The sequence below is a fragment of the Lithobates pipiens genome, unplaced genomic scaffold (genome assembly GCF_037356315.1).
Source record: "Lithobates pipiens isolate NorthernLeopardFrog02 unplaced genomic scaffold, aLitPip1_a1.2 Scaffold_3, whole genome shotgun sequence".
Classification (NCBI taxonomy): domain Eukaryota; kingdom Metazoa; phylum Chordata; class Amphibia; order Anura; family Ranidae; genus Lithobates; species Lithobates pipiens.
In genome coordinates, this window is record NW_027507790.1 from 233,337,205 (window position 1) to 233,351,427 (window position 14,223).

Here is a 14,223-nt window from a genome sequence, read left to right on the forward strand (position 1 = left end):
GGTATGATAAAGTTTGAAAAATGAAATCATAAATTATAATATAATAAATAACTATAAATAATTGTACCAAATAATAATATAACAATAATAAAAATTATTCATTAATGTAATCAAATCAAAAACACTGAAATTTGCTCAGTTGCAGAATTGTCACTGTCATTACTTTTCAATATTTGATGACGGATCTCCCCACAAATCGCTATCCCTCAATTCTGGGAGTGATTCGAATTTATTATCGCTGTTTTCTAGCGGGTCTAAAACCATTTTTGATGTAAAGTGACAGTTTTGGTTGCTATGGACAATCTCCAGTTTCCAGGCATAAAGAACAGTTTTTATTATATAAAACTGCATGCAGGACACTGGGAAGACCACTAGGGACAAAGGGGATGTGAAATTATTACATACAGCAATGTATTCTGTAAGATTACATCATACTGTATGTATACTGTGTGTTTCACTTTTTGAATTTGGCGCCGATCTCCGTCCCCGTGCGTCGCAACGCTCGCAGGGCACGGAGATTGGCTCCGTGATAGATCAAGCGAGACACGGCTCGCTCGTACAGTGGGGGGAAATCGCTGGATCCGAGGGAGAAGGTAAGTAAGCGTCCTCCTGGATCCAGCAATGCGGTCCCAAGTCTGGCTCGGGGTTACCGCTAATGGTAGAAAAATTTCACCCCGAGCCAGACTCGGGAATACCGTCAGGGGGGTTAAAGGAGTTGTAAAGGCAGAAGTTTTTTTTATCTTAATGCATTATATTAGTGTAAAATGGTGAATCTCTAGCGCTTACCTAGTCTAAATAGCTAAAGTGAAGCTAAAATCTAAAATTAATAAAAAATATAAATAAATACAGGCTGAGATTGCAGCTCAATCTAAAGTGTACAAGTGCACTAAAATTGGATTGGTAAATGGTGATGAGCACAACCTCAAAATATTGTGATAATCACTGACAACAATAACAATGAATGATATTGAATACTAAATAGGTAAACACGTGATATTGAATAATCCAAGTAAATCAATGTGACAAAAGTTCAAAATATGGAATAAAAAGTGATCAATCAAAAAAGGAGAAAAATAATAATTGTATATAGTTCAAACAAAAATTCTGGATTTGCAATAAAATTGCAGTTCATATGTCCAGGCAAAATAAAAATGAAAGTGAAAATAAAAATAATAATATTGTTGTCAGAGATTATCACAATATTTTGAGGTTGCGCTCATCACCATTTACCAATCCAATTTTAATGCATTCTATGCTTTAAGATAAAAAAAAAACCTACAGCAGCCCCCCCTCAGCCCCTAATACTTACCTGAGCCCATCTCAATCCAGCGATATTTTATTGTCCAAGGATGTCGGGTGGGAGGGTGCTGACTAGGCCATCCATGGGGAGTTTTTTGACCAGAAACCAGCAAAAAATGTGTTCCGTGTCTGGCTTACTTAATTTTGCTAAAGCACCGTGTATTATAAACAATTGCCTGCTTTTTCTTGTAAAAAAGGTACTTTTTTTCATCCTTTGTTATATGTTAGTGCTGCTGACCTGCAGCTTCTTTGAAACCGAAACCGTTATCTGTCTACTTCTAGCGAATGACATTTCTTAGGAATATTTCACACCACCAACTGGAATGCAAATCACCTCTAGAAAAAAAAATGCAGCCATGGCATAAAAAGACAGGTCAGCAGGGAGATTTTAGTAAGAAAAGCTGTGTGGTGCTGGGTAGTGAATATCATTTAAATGTGGGGGAAGGTAAATATTTAACACACCAGCCTGCACTCAGGTATTTAAAAGTGAAGTTTTCCTTTAATTATGTATTAAAGTGGTATTAAAGGAGATGTATGGCCAAAGCTACTTCCATTTTCAGCTGAGCCAATTCAGACAGTAAGTAGCAGTTAGAGAATTGGCAAACCATTTGCCCACTGACAAGGGTGCTTACAATGATAAGCTTTTATTTATGTAAAAAAGTTATCCCAAAAGAAGAAAGAAAAAAAAACAGTTTGCTGTAATTGCTTATAAAGTTTTAGTTGGAGTTCAGCTTCAATTTGTTAGTGTATCTAAATCTGGTAATGCATCTAACACTCCCTGTCCCTTAGACTGACAATGTTGCTGTCCAAATGTATCCAGAATATAGGCAGGAAGTGTTTTTTTTTTCTTTTGGGATAAAGGCTTTACGTAATTAAATGAAGGCTAATCATTGTAAGCAAGATCGTCAGTGGTAAATTATTTGTTTCAACACTCTAAATCACATGTGTCAAACACAAGGCCTATGGGCCGAATCCGGCCCTCCAGGCTATTTCATGTAGCACCCAGGGCTGGAATTGAGATGTTAACATAATGCTGATGTGGCCCACAGTGAAATTAAGTTTGACACCTCTGCTCTAACTGATACCTTTGCAGGTCAGCTTGTTTTGTTGTAAATGCAACAGACTTGCTAGCCAGATCAACAGGTGAAAACAGAGGGAAAAAAAACATTAAAAAAAAGAAAACTAATGCAGCTACCACATCTAGATTGGTATATGTTACATTTTAGGTTTTGGGTTTATTACCACAGAGATGCATTATTTTGCATCTTCCAAATCCACCTGGGATTCAGCTTCAAAAATTGTCCTTGCAACTTATTCACAAGCAGACATTAGCGTCCCATTCTCTAGCAATGAAGGGGGGTTTGGGTTAAAGCTTGAAGGTCACATTTTTGTTTGCATTAATTCCAAAGTCATCCCTGTACTCTGCATTTATTTTGATATATCCTGTTTACTATAGGCAGAGGATATTTCAAGTGGAGGCCGTAAATCACGGCGCAGTAATATGACCAGTAGTGTAGTGAGATGGGAGTTCAGCCTCCCCGACACCTCATTTACATGGAATGCGCAACAGACAAACAAGCCGTCTGCTATTTACATAAAATGATATTTATCGGCATGAATGCCTTCATTGTGCTTCTCCCTGCCTCATTGCTGCTTAATTGGGACAGGGCAGAACACAATAAGCCTACAGCTTGCAGATTGGGCACATGTACATTACAAACAGCTGCCAGGTCTGACTGTCACTGTCCTAGATCCTGTTGTGTTTAGACTTACCAGCGTAGTATGGCTGTACACCTGGTTGTTCAGTTATGGGGATTCCCCCCCCCCCCCAAATCCTGTTCTGCGGAAGCCATGCTGCATTTATGCTAATTAGCTGACCTCCTATAACAGTGATGGTGAACCTTGACACTCCAGATGTTTCGGAACTACATTTCCCATGATGCTCCACTACACTGCAGAGTGCATGAGCATCATGGGAAATGTGGTTTCAAAACATCTGGGGTGCCAAGGTTCACCATCACTGTCCTATATAATATCCCCAATATTACCAGAATTGATGATCGCAAGACAGAATTGCGATCATCTTGACAAGACAAGGTACAATACGATACAATACTGTGGTGTTTAGCCCCCCCATGGGATCACTGAATGTGTTCCCCATGGACCTTCTGCATGTTTCAGGAGTTGCTTTTTAGAAGGTGCTGTGATGCATATTTGGTAGGTCTGTCTAAAAATCCAGAGATTCTGGATATGCATATGTAGCGCTACCCCCAAACGGGCCATGGGAAATTTACCCAGGTTCTTTTCCCAGTAGATTGCCCCGCAGCCAGGCACACAGTCACAGTTTGGCTCAATAATAAGTCCAGGGGTGTTGTTTTTATTTTTTGGAGTAACTGGGATAGGGTTGAGGGAATTAAGTGGGAAAAACTGAAGTCCTTGCAATAGCAAACTGTGGACTTAGCTACTCGTAGAAGCAGTTAAAAGCAGGCTTCTTTCTTAAGGCTGCATTCACATCTGAGCGTATTGTTTTCAGGCAGAAAGTCGTGTGATTTTTTTTCTGTGATTTTGTACAGGTCAAAAGGTCACCAATGTAAAAAGCAAGCAGAAAACGCCTGTTATCTGCCAAAAAATAAGCTCCTGTACTTTTTTGAGCGACGGGTGTTTTGCTTCAGGCTACAGAACGCTCATATGTGAACAGGGGCTATTGAAATGAATGGGATTTGTCTTGTTGGGCATTTTTAGAGCTGAGGCTTACAGCAGAAAAGCACCCAGGTTCCCCAGGTTCTTTTTGCCCATCTGAGGCTTACAGCAGAAAAACACCCAAAAACGCCTAGGTGTAAACAGAGCCTTAGAGCAACAAGAGCAGAATCCCTTCACAAAGAATTAGATAGACTAAGCTCTTTAGGACACCAGCCAATGTCCCCTTTGGTCAAACACACAGCTGACTCTCTAGCTCAAGAGGGGCAGCGGCAGCCCAAAGGTCTCCAGGATTCCACACAGCGGTCTGCACTTACAAAATGTCCAGGGACAGTTGGTTGCCTCCTTCCAGCTTTCAAGCAACACCTATTCTCCGGAGATACCAGACTAAATCTTCAGCAGATAGTCCCTCGATCAGCTCTCTGTAGCTTCAACATCCGGGTCCTCAGATCGCCCACCTGAAGCTTCACGAACAGCAAGCACATGGCAGCGTTGCCCTGGAGGGTAGCAAGCCCTCAAGGCCGGACCTTCCCTTTGCAGGCAAGAACCAGCAGTCTAGTTTTTTAGAGGATTTCTACAGACTCCCAGCAGCCTTCAGGGCCATCCTCCCTGGGATTGGCCAGGAATGTATAAATATTCATGCTGCTCTTTGCATTGATCTACACCTATGTTCCAGAGGGTCCTCCAGCTCTCTGGTAAGCAAAGGAAACAAGCAAACAAGAAGCAAATGAAATACTGAGCAGACCTAACTTAATCACATGCAGCTGCGCTGATTACAGTGAGCACACCTAAATTTACCTAACTCAACAATTACAGTCACACTGGTTACAGTGAGACAAGCTAAATCTACCTAACAACAAAGATACAACTCCATTGAACACAGCAAGTCAGCACTAAATCTAACTAATCCTAACACCTATCTGGGAGGGTGCTACACAGTGGCGACCCCTCCATTAGGGGCACAAGGGCACCGCCCTCCCCATTCATGTGTCCGGCCCCCAGATCTATCAATGCGTCCGTCCGGGTGGGGTTGTCAGTGACATGCCGCTGGCTGCTCAAGGGAGGGGGGGTGGTTACCCACCCCCCCCCCCCAAAAAAAAACACCAGCCAGCAGCCACACATACTGTATATACACTGATTATCATGATGTCTGGGAAAAGATCTGTGGGTGTTTCTTTCCCCAGCGGGATGTCTCGCTTTGGGAGAGCACACACCAAGTACTTGGAGGACCATCTTCTGCAGGTCCCTGGGAAGCGGGTCCACCTGCTTTCGGCCTAAGTAGACAAACAGTATCTTGCCTTTTTAAGAAACCTTGCCCCCCAGGGCAGTTCAGGGATACAGGCCCTTCCTTTTGGAAGTTGGTCCTGTTCTGTACCCTTGTGCACTTTTTTGTGTGCAGGGATTTAACAAGCTCCACATTGCAGAACTCCATAAAATAAATGAAAACGATTATGCCTAACCCAGATTAATCTAAAAAAATACTTCTAGATGAGCACTGCTGAGCACTTTGTTCCCAGGTATTCTGGAGGGGAGTAGTAGACTGATTGCGTATATATTTTTGCCAGCTAGAACAACTAAAGCTCAGTACTTTCAGAAGTTTATGACACCCTTAGATTTAGTAAAAAACTAATTAATCAAGCCTATTATATACTACCCAAAATAAATGTAACTTAATTTGGAAGTGCGTGGATCCAATTTGATGCTAACAGGTAGTGTCCACTACTTTGTGGCTGCTGCAGAGATCTCAGACTCTTTATCTTAAGCAAGCCATAGATTATACCATTTTATTTCCTTCCACCGTGGGTTTAAATCGCTAGATTCCCCCATCAGCACTGGCTGAATCCCACCCGCAGTGCTTTTGCATTCCGCCGGTTGGGAGCCTTCTCTGCTTAAATTGAAAGTTAAGTAGACCTACCACTAAGAAAAGATCTATTAGCTAAGCTTGCCTCTTCCTTAGCCCATATAGGCCCAATGTCAGCAGATTATATGATACCAACTTGAGTCTCTGTAGAGATCCCCCTCTTAGCCCTTGTACACATGATCGGAGATTCCGACAGAATGTGTCCGATCGGAGCGTTTTGTCGGATATTCTGACTGTGTGTGGTCTGCATCGGACTGTTTCCGTCGGAATATCCGTCGGACCAAATTTTCCAACTTGCCGGAAATATTTTCCGACAAAATGCTCCGATCGGACATACTCCCATCATGTGTAGAGAATTCCGATCAGACAAAGTGCCACGCATGCTCAGATCAAATTCTTACATCAAAGCTATTGGCTACTAGCCTGAACGTAGTCCCGTCGTAACGAAATTACATCATCACGTTAAATACGATCGGATTTTCCGACAACTTCGTCCGACCGTGTGTATACAACAGTTTCGGACAAAATCCGATTGGACAAAATCCGACGGATTTGATTGTCGGAATCTCGGACCGTGTGTACAAGGGCTTAGTCTGCATATTTTGAACTAAGAAGCAGGACAGCAGCATGATGTGATCAGATTTTAGAATACAATTCTATAGTACTTTCATACTTTATCAGTGAATATCTTTGGTGGCTCTGGTGACTTGTCTCCAATAGATATTGGAAGCTTTTGGGTAATGTGACCCAAAGGTGCCCATTTGCTTTTTAAAAGAGTCTGGTATATTGTCAAAGTGTAAAACCTAACATACCTTGAGCAGTGAATGCATCCTGTTCTACTTTATAGTACTTGTGCTTGTCTAACACTTTGGGGTTGATTTACTAAAGGCTAATAGACTGTACACTTTGTAAAGTGCAGTTGATCCAGAGCTTAGTAAATGAGGTAAAACTTCACTTTGCAAAGAATACCCAATCATATGCAAGGTAAATAAATAAAAAAACAGCTTGCAAATGATTGGATAATGGAAGTCGGCAAAGTGTCTGCTCATTTTACTAAGCAACTGCTCCCCTCTGTGCCTTAAAAGCACCCTGGCCCAAATTGTATATAGGACCTCAACTTCTGTCCAAGCTGGATTTTGTCTCATCCCCCTTCCATTACTAAACCTGTGACCCGTTAGTCTTCTCTCAGATACTAGAGCTTCTACTGCCAGCTATTCTCATCCAAGGTTCCATAGAGCTATGGCAGATAGACCTCCCATTTGATGGTGTTCACATAGTTCTGTGGTCAACGCCACTTGGCAGAGCCAGCTGCATGAACCCAATTACTTTTTTATCTGTCTGTAAGGATGACATTCTGGCCACCACTGTAAGGGGTATTCTGGCCACCACTGTAAGGGTATTCTTCTGTCTATCCACCAATGTAAGGGGCATTTTTCCCACAACATCTATTAATTGTTTTTTGCAAGGGTTCTCTGAGACCTGAAAATTATTTTAAGGGTGTCTCTGCATTAAAAAGGTTGAAAAATGCTGCTCTACTGGCTATTGCAATTCCGGCACTTTACGGTAAATACCAGAGAACAGCTTGGCATCAGTTGTAGGTGGGATCTCACTTTAGAGAGAAGTCAAGGCCTGGTGTACAGCCCTGTCTTGTTATTAATGTACACTTTAAATTTGTATTTGTGATTCAACATACAGTCTTGTGACAACGTTTCTACTTGGCAGCAATCTGGCATATTTCAAACAGAATTTTATTCAGTTTAAAAGTACACAGTATGATTACATGCTTCACTGACTTTGCCATTGTTTTTTTTTCCCTTTTTTTCTTCACTCAGTGGTGATAATGTGCGCCAGCAGCGACACAGTCAGGAACATTATGTTAGCTGCACATCGACAAGGACTGACCAAAGGGGACTATGTTTTCTTCAACATCGAACTTTTCAACAGTTCATCTTATGGTAAGTCTACAGGGCTGGGTTGGATTTTGTGTTTTGGCTAATCATCAAAACAAACCGAAGTGCCTGTGGGGCACTCCTAGAATTTGGGCATGTGCACACATACATCTAAGGTCCCAAAAGATCGTTCAGTGGTTGATTGTATGAATATCCAGTCTCCATCTAATAATTGCTGTCAGCTAAATGTATTTGGGTGCACTTTAAGGGAATCTTTATAGTCAACCAATCAGGCTCCATTGTATTGCATGGTGCTGTCATTCTAACATGTTTTTAGGTCTGGGAACCGGATGGGCAATTATATAGAGAGCTTACAAGAAAGAGAAAGCACATAGAGGACCTCAGCTGCATGGTGATGGTCATTTTGTAGTGAACAGGCAGGCGGCACGGATAGCTTGGAGGAAGCATTAAGAAATAAAGCTCTCGCTAATTTGACTAGCCAGCGTAGCAGTAGTGTGTATGTAGTGCACCCCCCGAAGGAGCTGCTGGCTTTGATGGTCACATTTCCCCAAATTTAGTGCACATGCAGCCAGGCATACAACATTTTCTTCTTTCTCACTGGCTCAAATAAACAGTCTAGGGTTGTCTTTTGTATGTTTATTGTTGAGTTGAACTTGGATGGGTGAGGGGGGATTACATGGGATACCCCAGAAACAACTGAATTGACCATGGACACTTCTTTTCTCACTATTCTGGCAGAGAGCTTACACAAAGGTCACAACTTGTTGGGAAAATGCCTAGGACTTGTTTTTTTTTCTGTAGGATTTAGGACTGCACAGTCTCTAGAAAACAGGATTTAGAACATTACTCATAATGCCACAGGATCATCAGTTTCCTCCTTCTGATATCCACCGGGCACCCTTCAGTGAGGGAGACACAGACCAGCAATACCACAGGACAGCTGGACAACCTCCACCGGGTATCCTACATTGAGCTTCTCTAGACTGTAAGAAAGAAATCACAGACTTTAGAAGATATGCCCCCCAGCTTAGACTACAGCTAGGACCTTGATAATCTTCAAGCAGCGTCTCCAGCCGACTGGCCTGAGGGGCAGAGCCCCTTAGATAGGGAACTCCTCTGGCAGGACTGATCCCAGTATCTAACATCTCTGCTCCAGGCTTCAGACTATTTAAGGGTTCTCCAGCCACATACAGGACACACCTCTCCAGGGTGTAGTTGGGTCTCTGTAAATGTTCAGGCTGCTTTTCTATTCTTCCTCCTACTGTAATTCTAGAATCCTCTAGAATGCAGGGGGAAGCAATCAGACCAGTATAGTATAGTATAGAGTATAGTTTAGTAGTTATCAGACAGATGCACTGCCTCAAACCTAAGCAATTCATATTAATTATGTCTAGGGCTGGGAAAATTAAATAATAATTCCTCGATTAATCGTTAATTTTTTTTGATCGATCAAAATTCTTTTGATCGGTACTCACCTCTACGCCAGCTTCCGGTTCTTCAGGGAGTTCCGTCGGAGATCTGGTGATATCACGGACATCAATGTCACTGGACTCCTCCCCCCTTCCCTAAGTGCCTCCATCTGCTAACGAAGGGAAGGGGGGAGGAGTCTGATGACGTCGATGTTCGTGACGTCACCAGACAGCCTGGACAGTGATGGTAAATATGGATGTGGTTAACTGGGATCATTCAGTGAGCTAAGTGTATGCAAAATTGATAACCTCAGTTTTTAACATTGTTGTAAAAAAAAAAAAAAAATGTAAGCACTCTGGTATGTCTGCGTGACTGGCTAAAGTGATGCCTACTCGCCTACTATAAAGTGACTGACAGTCAATATGCTAGATAAGTTTTATAATTAAAGTTAAACTAACTTTCTACATTTTTCTTAAAGTTTAATAAAAAAAAATTACTTACGTTAGTGCTACAGTTTGAATTTAAAACGTATTTGTGTGAACTGTGAAGTTAAGTCATGGATTGTGGAAACTAACTAGTGTCAGGTGATTGTATATAGTGTATACCGCATGTAACACTGACTAATGCAGAGTTGCAATGCAAGGAGATCAGCTAAAAGTAGTTGGATCTGTATGTGCGTTATAACTAATCAAAATTAGTCGATTAATCGATTTAAAAAATCGATTAATCAATTGTGAACATTTTAATCAGTAACAGCCCTAATTATGTCACATACCTAGATGGGGAGCCTGAGATGATGAGGGTGGACTTTCTCAGCGCTTCAGTCCAAGCACTCTTGGGTAGAGGGACAGAAGTGCAGGAGTGGCAGAAGTGCTGGTAGAAGTGATGTTGCTCATGTAAGTAGAACTTTGTGAGTCACCGATGAGAACTCAAGAGTACAGGAACAAGCTAAAGTCACCTACAGACAATAAATATTTCACCTATATGACAGGCAAAGACAGAATCAGGGACAGGCTAGGTCAGCAGCTTGAAGGCAAGGTGGTACCAGAGTGGCAGGCAGAAAATGTATTCCAATAACAAGCCTGGGTCAGTACAGGAACAGGTTATCAAACAGGAGAATCACAGAAGAGTCAGTGAACAAGCTGGGTTCTTAAAGGGATTGTAAAGTAAATTTTTTTTTTTTTAAATAACAAACATGTTATACTTACCTCCACTGTGCAGCTCGTTTTGCACAGAGTGGCCCCGAACCTGCTCTTCTGGGGTCCCTCGGCGGCTGTCTCTGCTTCCTCCCGCAGGTACTTCTCACGTTCATGCGAGCTCCCTCACATGGTGAGAAGCACCTGCGGGCGCGCTCCCGTGATACACCCGCCGGCTATAGCCGCTCGCTGTATCACACGGCCCCGGCGCTCCGTGTCAGTGGATGCGATTGACAGCAGCGCGAGCCAATGGCTGCGCTGCTTTCCATCCATCCACTCCAGCCAATCAGCGGCCAGGCTGAGTGGTGAAGAAGGACGGCGTGGGCGAGCGCGGGATTTTCGAGGGGTGAGGTAAGTAAAACAGGGGGGCTGGGGGCGCAGTGTTAGATGTTTTTTCACCTTAATGCATAGAATGCATTAAGGTGAAAAAACATTTACCTTTACAACCCCTTTAACAGAGATTTGGATCAGATGCAGAATCACAGGTTACTGAGTACAACTGCAGATCTCTCAGCACTGGAGGCTTGTAGGCCTTAAATAGCTTGCTTGGTGCTACTGTTAGCAATGAGCGTGCATGCACACGGCCACTTGCACCCAAGCAGATGTGAGCACAAAGGTGCTCACATCTGTCTATGTGGGTTGGCTTGATCTTGAAAGATTATACAGTGCAAAAACAAAGTGATCAGTCGATCAAAAGACATAGGCAGCTAAAGTTTCATTATTATTATTATTATACAGGATTTATATAGCGCCGACAGTTTACTCAGCACTTTACAACATTAGGGCAGACACAGGGGCGTAACTATAGGGGGTGCAGCAGTTGCGACCGCAACCAGGCCCTGTGATGCAGGGGGCCCATGCAGCCCCCTCTACATATGGCTGCTCTTTAGTTGTGCATTACCCGCATGACCTGTGTCCTCAGCCGGCTCCTCAGAGTACCCCTCTCCTGCTCCATGCATTGCCGCTCAGTCCAATGTCTGTTCTCCCCAGCCAGAGTCCCGCCCCCCCCCCCCCCCCGAGTCCAGCCCACACTGCATTGCATACTTCTCCCTGGTAAACAAACTTTAAGCACACAGATGCAGTGCAGCCCTATGAGAGCCGGCTCCCCGGAGGACACTGCAGGCTTGTCTGCCAGCCCCCCCTTGGTCATGGTGAGTGAGATGACCCCATCCCCCACACACCATTACATACCCCCTCCATCTCCCCCTGGGGACAGGGACACCTTCTCACGTGGGGACAGGGACCCCCACCTCCCCTGGGGACAGGGACCCCTTCTCACCTGGGGGCAGTAACTTCATCTGCCCTGGAGAAAAGGACCTCATTTCTTCTGGGGACGGGGACCCCATCCTGCCTAGGGACAGTCCCCCAATGGGGCACCTAAAAATAAAAAATAAAATAATAAAAAAAAACTACTGATAATAGTGGTGGAACTACAGGGCTCACAAAGGGCATACCTGCGACCACGCCCTGGAGTTTCACCACCGGACTCAGAGGGAAGGGCCCTGGCTGGGGTTCAGGTGGGGCCCTTCATGGTTTCTTGCATCAGGGCCCTGAAGGTTCTAGTTACGCCTGTGGGCAGACATTATAATACAATACAATTCAAAACAGGGGGAATCAGAGGGCCCTGCTCGTTAAAGCATGCAAATCTCCAATTCCTTACACTTTCTATTGGCTCTTTAATGTAATAGGTGACCTCAGTGACCAATAGGAAAGCCTTGAGAGGGAGGTAGCACCAATCTCACCTTTTACATGTACTTTTAGCTGCCTATATTTTTGGATCTACCGATTGTTTTGAACATGCATGTCCCTGAAGGTAACCTTTACTTGTGTACTTTTCCAACCTATTACTCATTTAGAGTCTTAACAGGTTTACTTTAAATTCTCAGCCCAGGGCCAGTGTTTGGTGAGCTATCCTAGTTTGTGTACAGGCGAATTAATAAGCAGATGAGTCATTGAGAGAGATTCATATCTTCTTCCCAGGCAAGGTCCTGGAAAGCTGTGCTGTATGTGAGTCTCCAGGACTGAAGGTGTACACTGGAGATAATCTTATTCTGGCATTTCTGTGTAAATAAATTCTAGTCCTTGAAAGAGCCAGATGTTGGGTGCATGTGCTGCCCTGCACAGTCTGATGGAAAGTAAACTAAGCTGATTTTAGCTTGATTATTAATCTAGTAAAACGGCAGCTCAGGGACTTGTGGCTACTTATGAAAAGCAACATTTCTTGCATCATCTCAGTACCAGTTCAAATAGTACATTTCTAATGCAATATCCGTTTTTCTAAATATTAATTTACACTTCTAGCTGGTGCGTCCTGTGTAAGGATTTTTATACTTAGCCTGATTAAAGCAAACCTTGTGAAAACACAAAACTTAATTTAGAAGAATGCATATAAGTTTTAACATGCTCATGGTATTTTAAAAAGTAATTCTTATTATTTTAAAATCTTTGGCTTTTATAAAATAATACCTGGTGACCCTGCTATGGATGTCTTTGTGCAGACAATGCCTGTTTAAGGTTCACAACGCTCAGCGTTAGCGGCCCAGAATGCAAACTGTCAGTGTCTTGTGCTGCTCAACTCTCTAACCGCATGTTATCTCTCAATGTGTGGTTTGATGTGCACAACATCAGCCTGTCATTGATTTGTTCAGGCTGCTGGCCGCTGAGCGCAAATGCCTGCGCTACCCACTGCAGAGAAACGCTGATTCTTGGTGGCATACAACCCTTATCATCCATCCGATTGGGCTCTAAGGCCCCATTCACACCCGGGAGGCTGACAGCTTTGGTAGTTAATCATGGCTGCTCGCATGTAATTTCTCGAGCAGCGATTACCTGCAATGATCAGTCTTATGCCGCGTACACACGATCGAATTGTCCTTTATAACGAACGGACTTGGCCACACATGGACGCTCCGAAAGTCCGGCGATTTCTAACGCAATGACGTACAGCGAGTACGATGGGACTAGAAAAAGGAAGTTCAATAGCCAGTAGCCAATAGCTTCCTTCTCGTACTTGCTTCTGTGTATGCGTCATTCTTAGTCCGCCGGACTAGCACACTGACGAACGGATTGTCCGCTGAAAGCCAAGTCCGACGGACAAATTTTGAGTCAAAACTGCTTTCTAAGTCCGCCGGACTTTATGATGAAAAAGTCCGCTGGAGCCCACACACGATCAAATTGTCTGGCGTACTGTGGTCCGGCAGACCTAGTCCGTTGGACATTTCGATCATGTGTACGCGGCATTAGATGCAGGCTGGGAGCTTCAGTGATTAGCTGCGGGAGCTGTTACCCTCTCATTGCTTTCAATGGGGCATCTGCCTGCAGCTTATCCCCGGGAACCCTTGCTACGTCTCTCGCATGTAATTCCCGACAGCCCCATTCACAAGTAGGAATGGAGCCTAAGGCTGGAAGGGAGGGTGGGGGATGGAAGAGGCCACGAAATAAGGTTTCTATTTATATGCTATATGTAGCCAGGTATTGGGCTACCACAGTATGGAGAAGGAGACATTGCTGTTATTTACTTTCCTCTATGTGATGTTAATATTGTACTGCACAACCCTCCTAAGTCCAGCAGGGGAAGATCCAAGTCCAGTGAACCCCATAGACCTCAATGAGGAGGACCTGGACTCCTGGGAGGTGTAGTCCGAGGCCACAGCCATGTATTGGTACAACTGACTGTTTTAACTACAGGTCCCAATAGACTTTGTGTGAGTAGGAGGAGCTTGAGTTCTCCGGTAGAGTACAGCTCACACAGTATAACTTTGATCCTGCAGGGTGGGATACCCATATATTTTCAGGTGTTGCAGACTCTATTTTTCATTTGAGTTTTAGGTTTTATATTATGTAAAGTGTT

The 14,223-nt window shown here is 43.6% G+C and overlaps 1 protein-coding gene across 2 annotated transcripts in view; it reads left to right on the top strand.

The window, feature by feature from the left end:
- NPR3 (natriuretic peptide receptor 3) overlaps positions 1 to 14,223 on the top strand; it is a 154,057-nt gene that overhangs the window by 31,448 nt on the left and 108,386 nt on the right. For both annotated transcript variants that reach the window (XM_077462893.1, XM_077462892.1), the window contains exon 2: positions 7,690 to 7,812. In XM_077462893.1, coding sequence (XP_077319019.1) covers positions 7,690 to 7,812 — 123 coding nt within the window. The remainder of the gene's footprint in view (positions 1 to 7,689; positions 7,813 to 14,223) is intronic.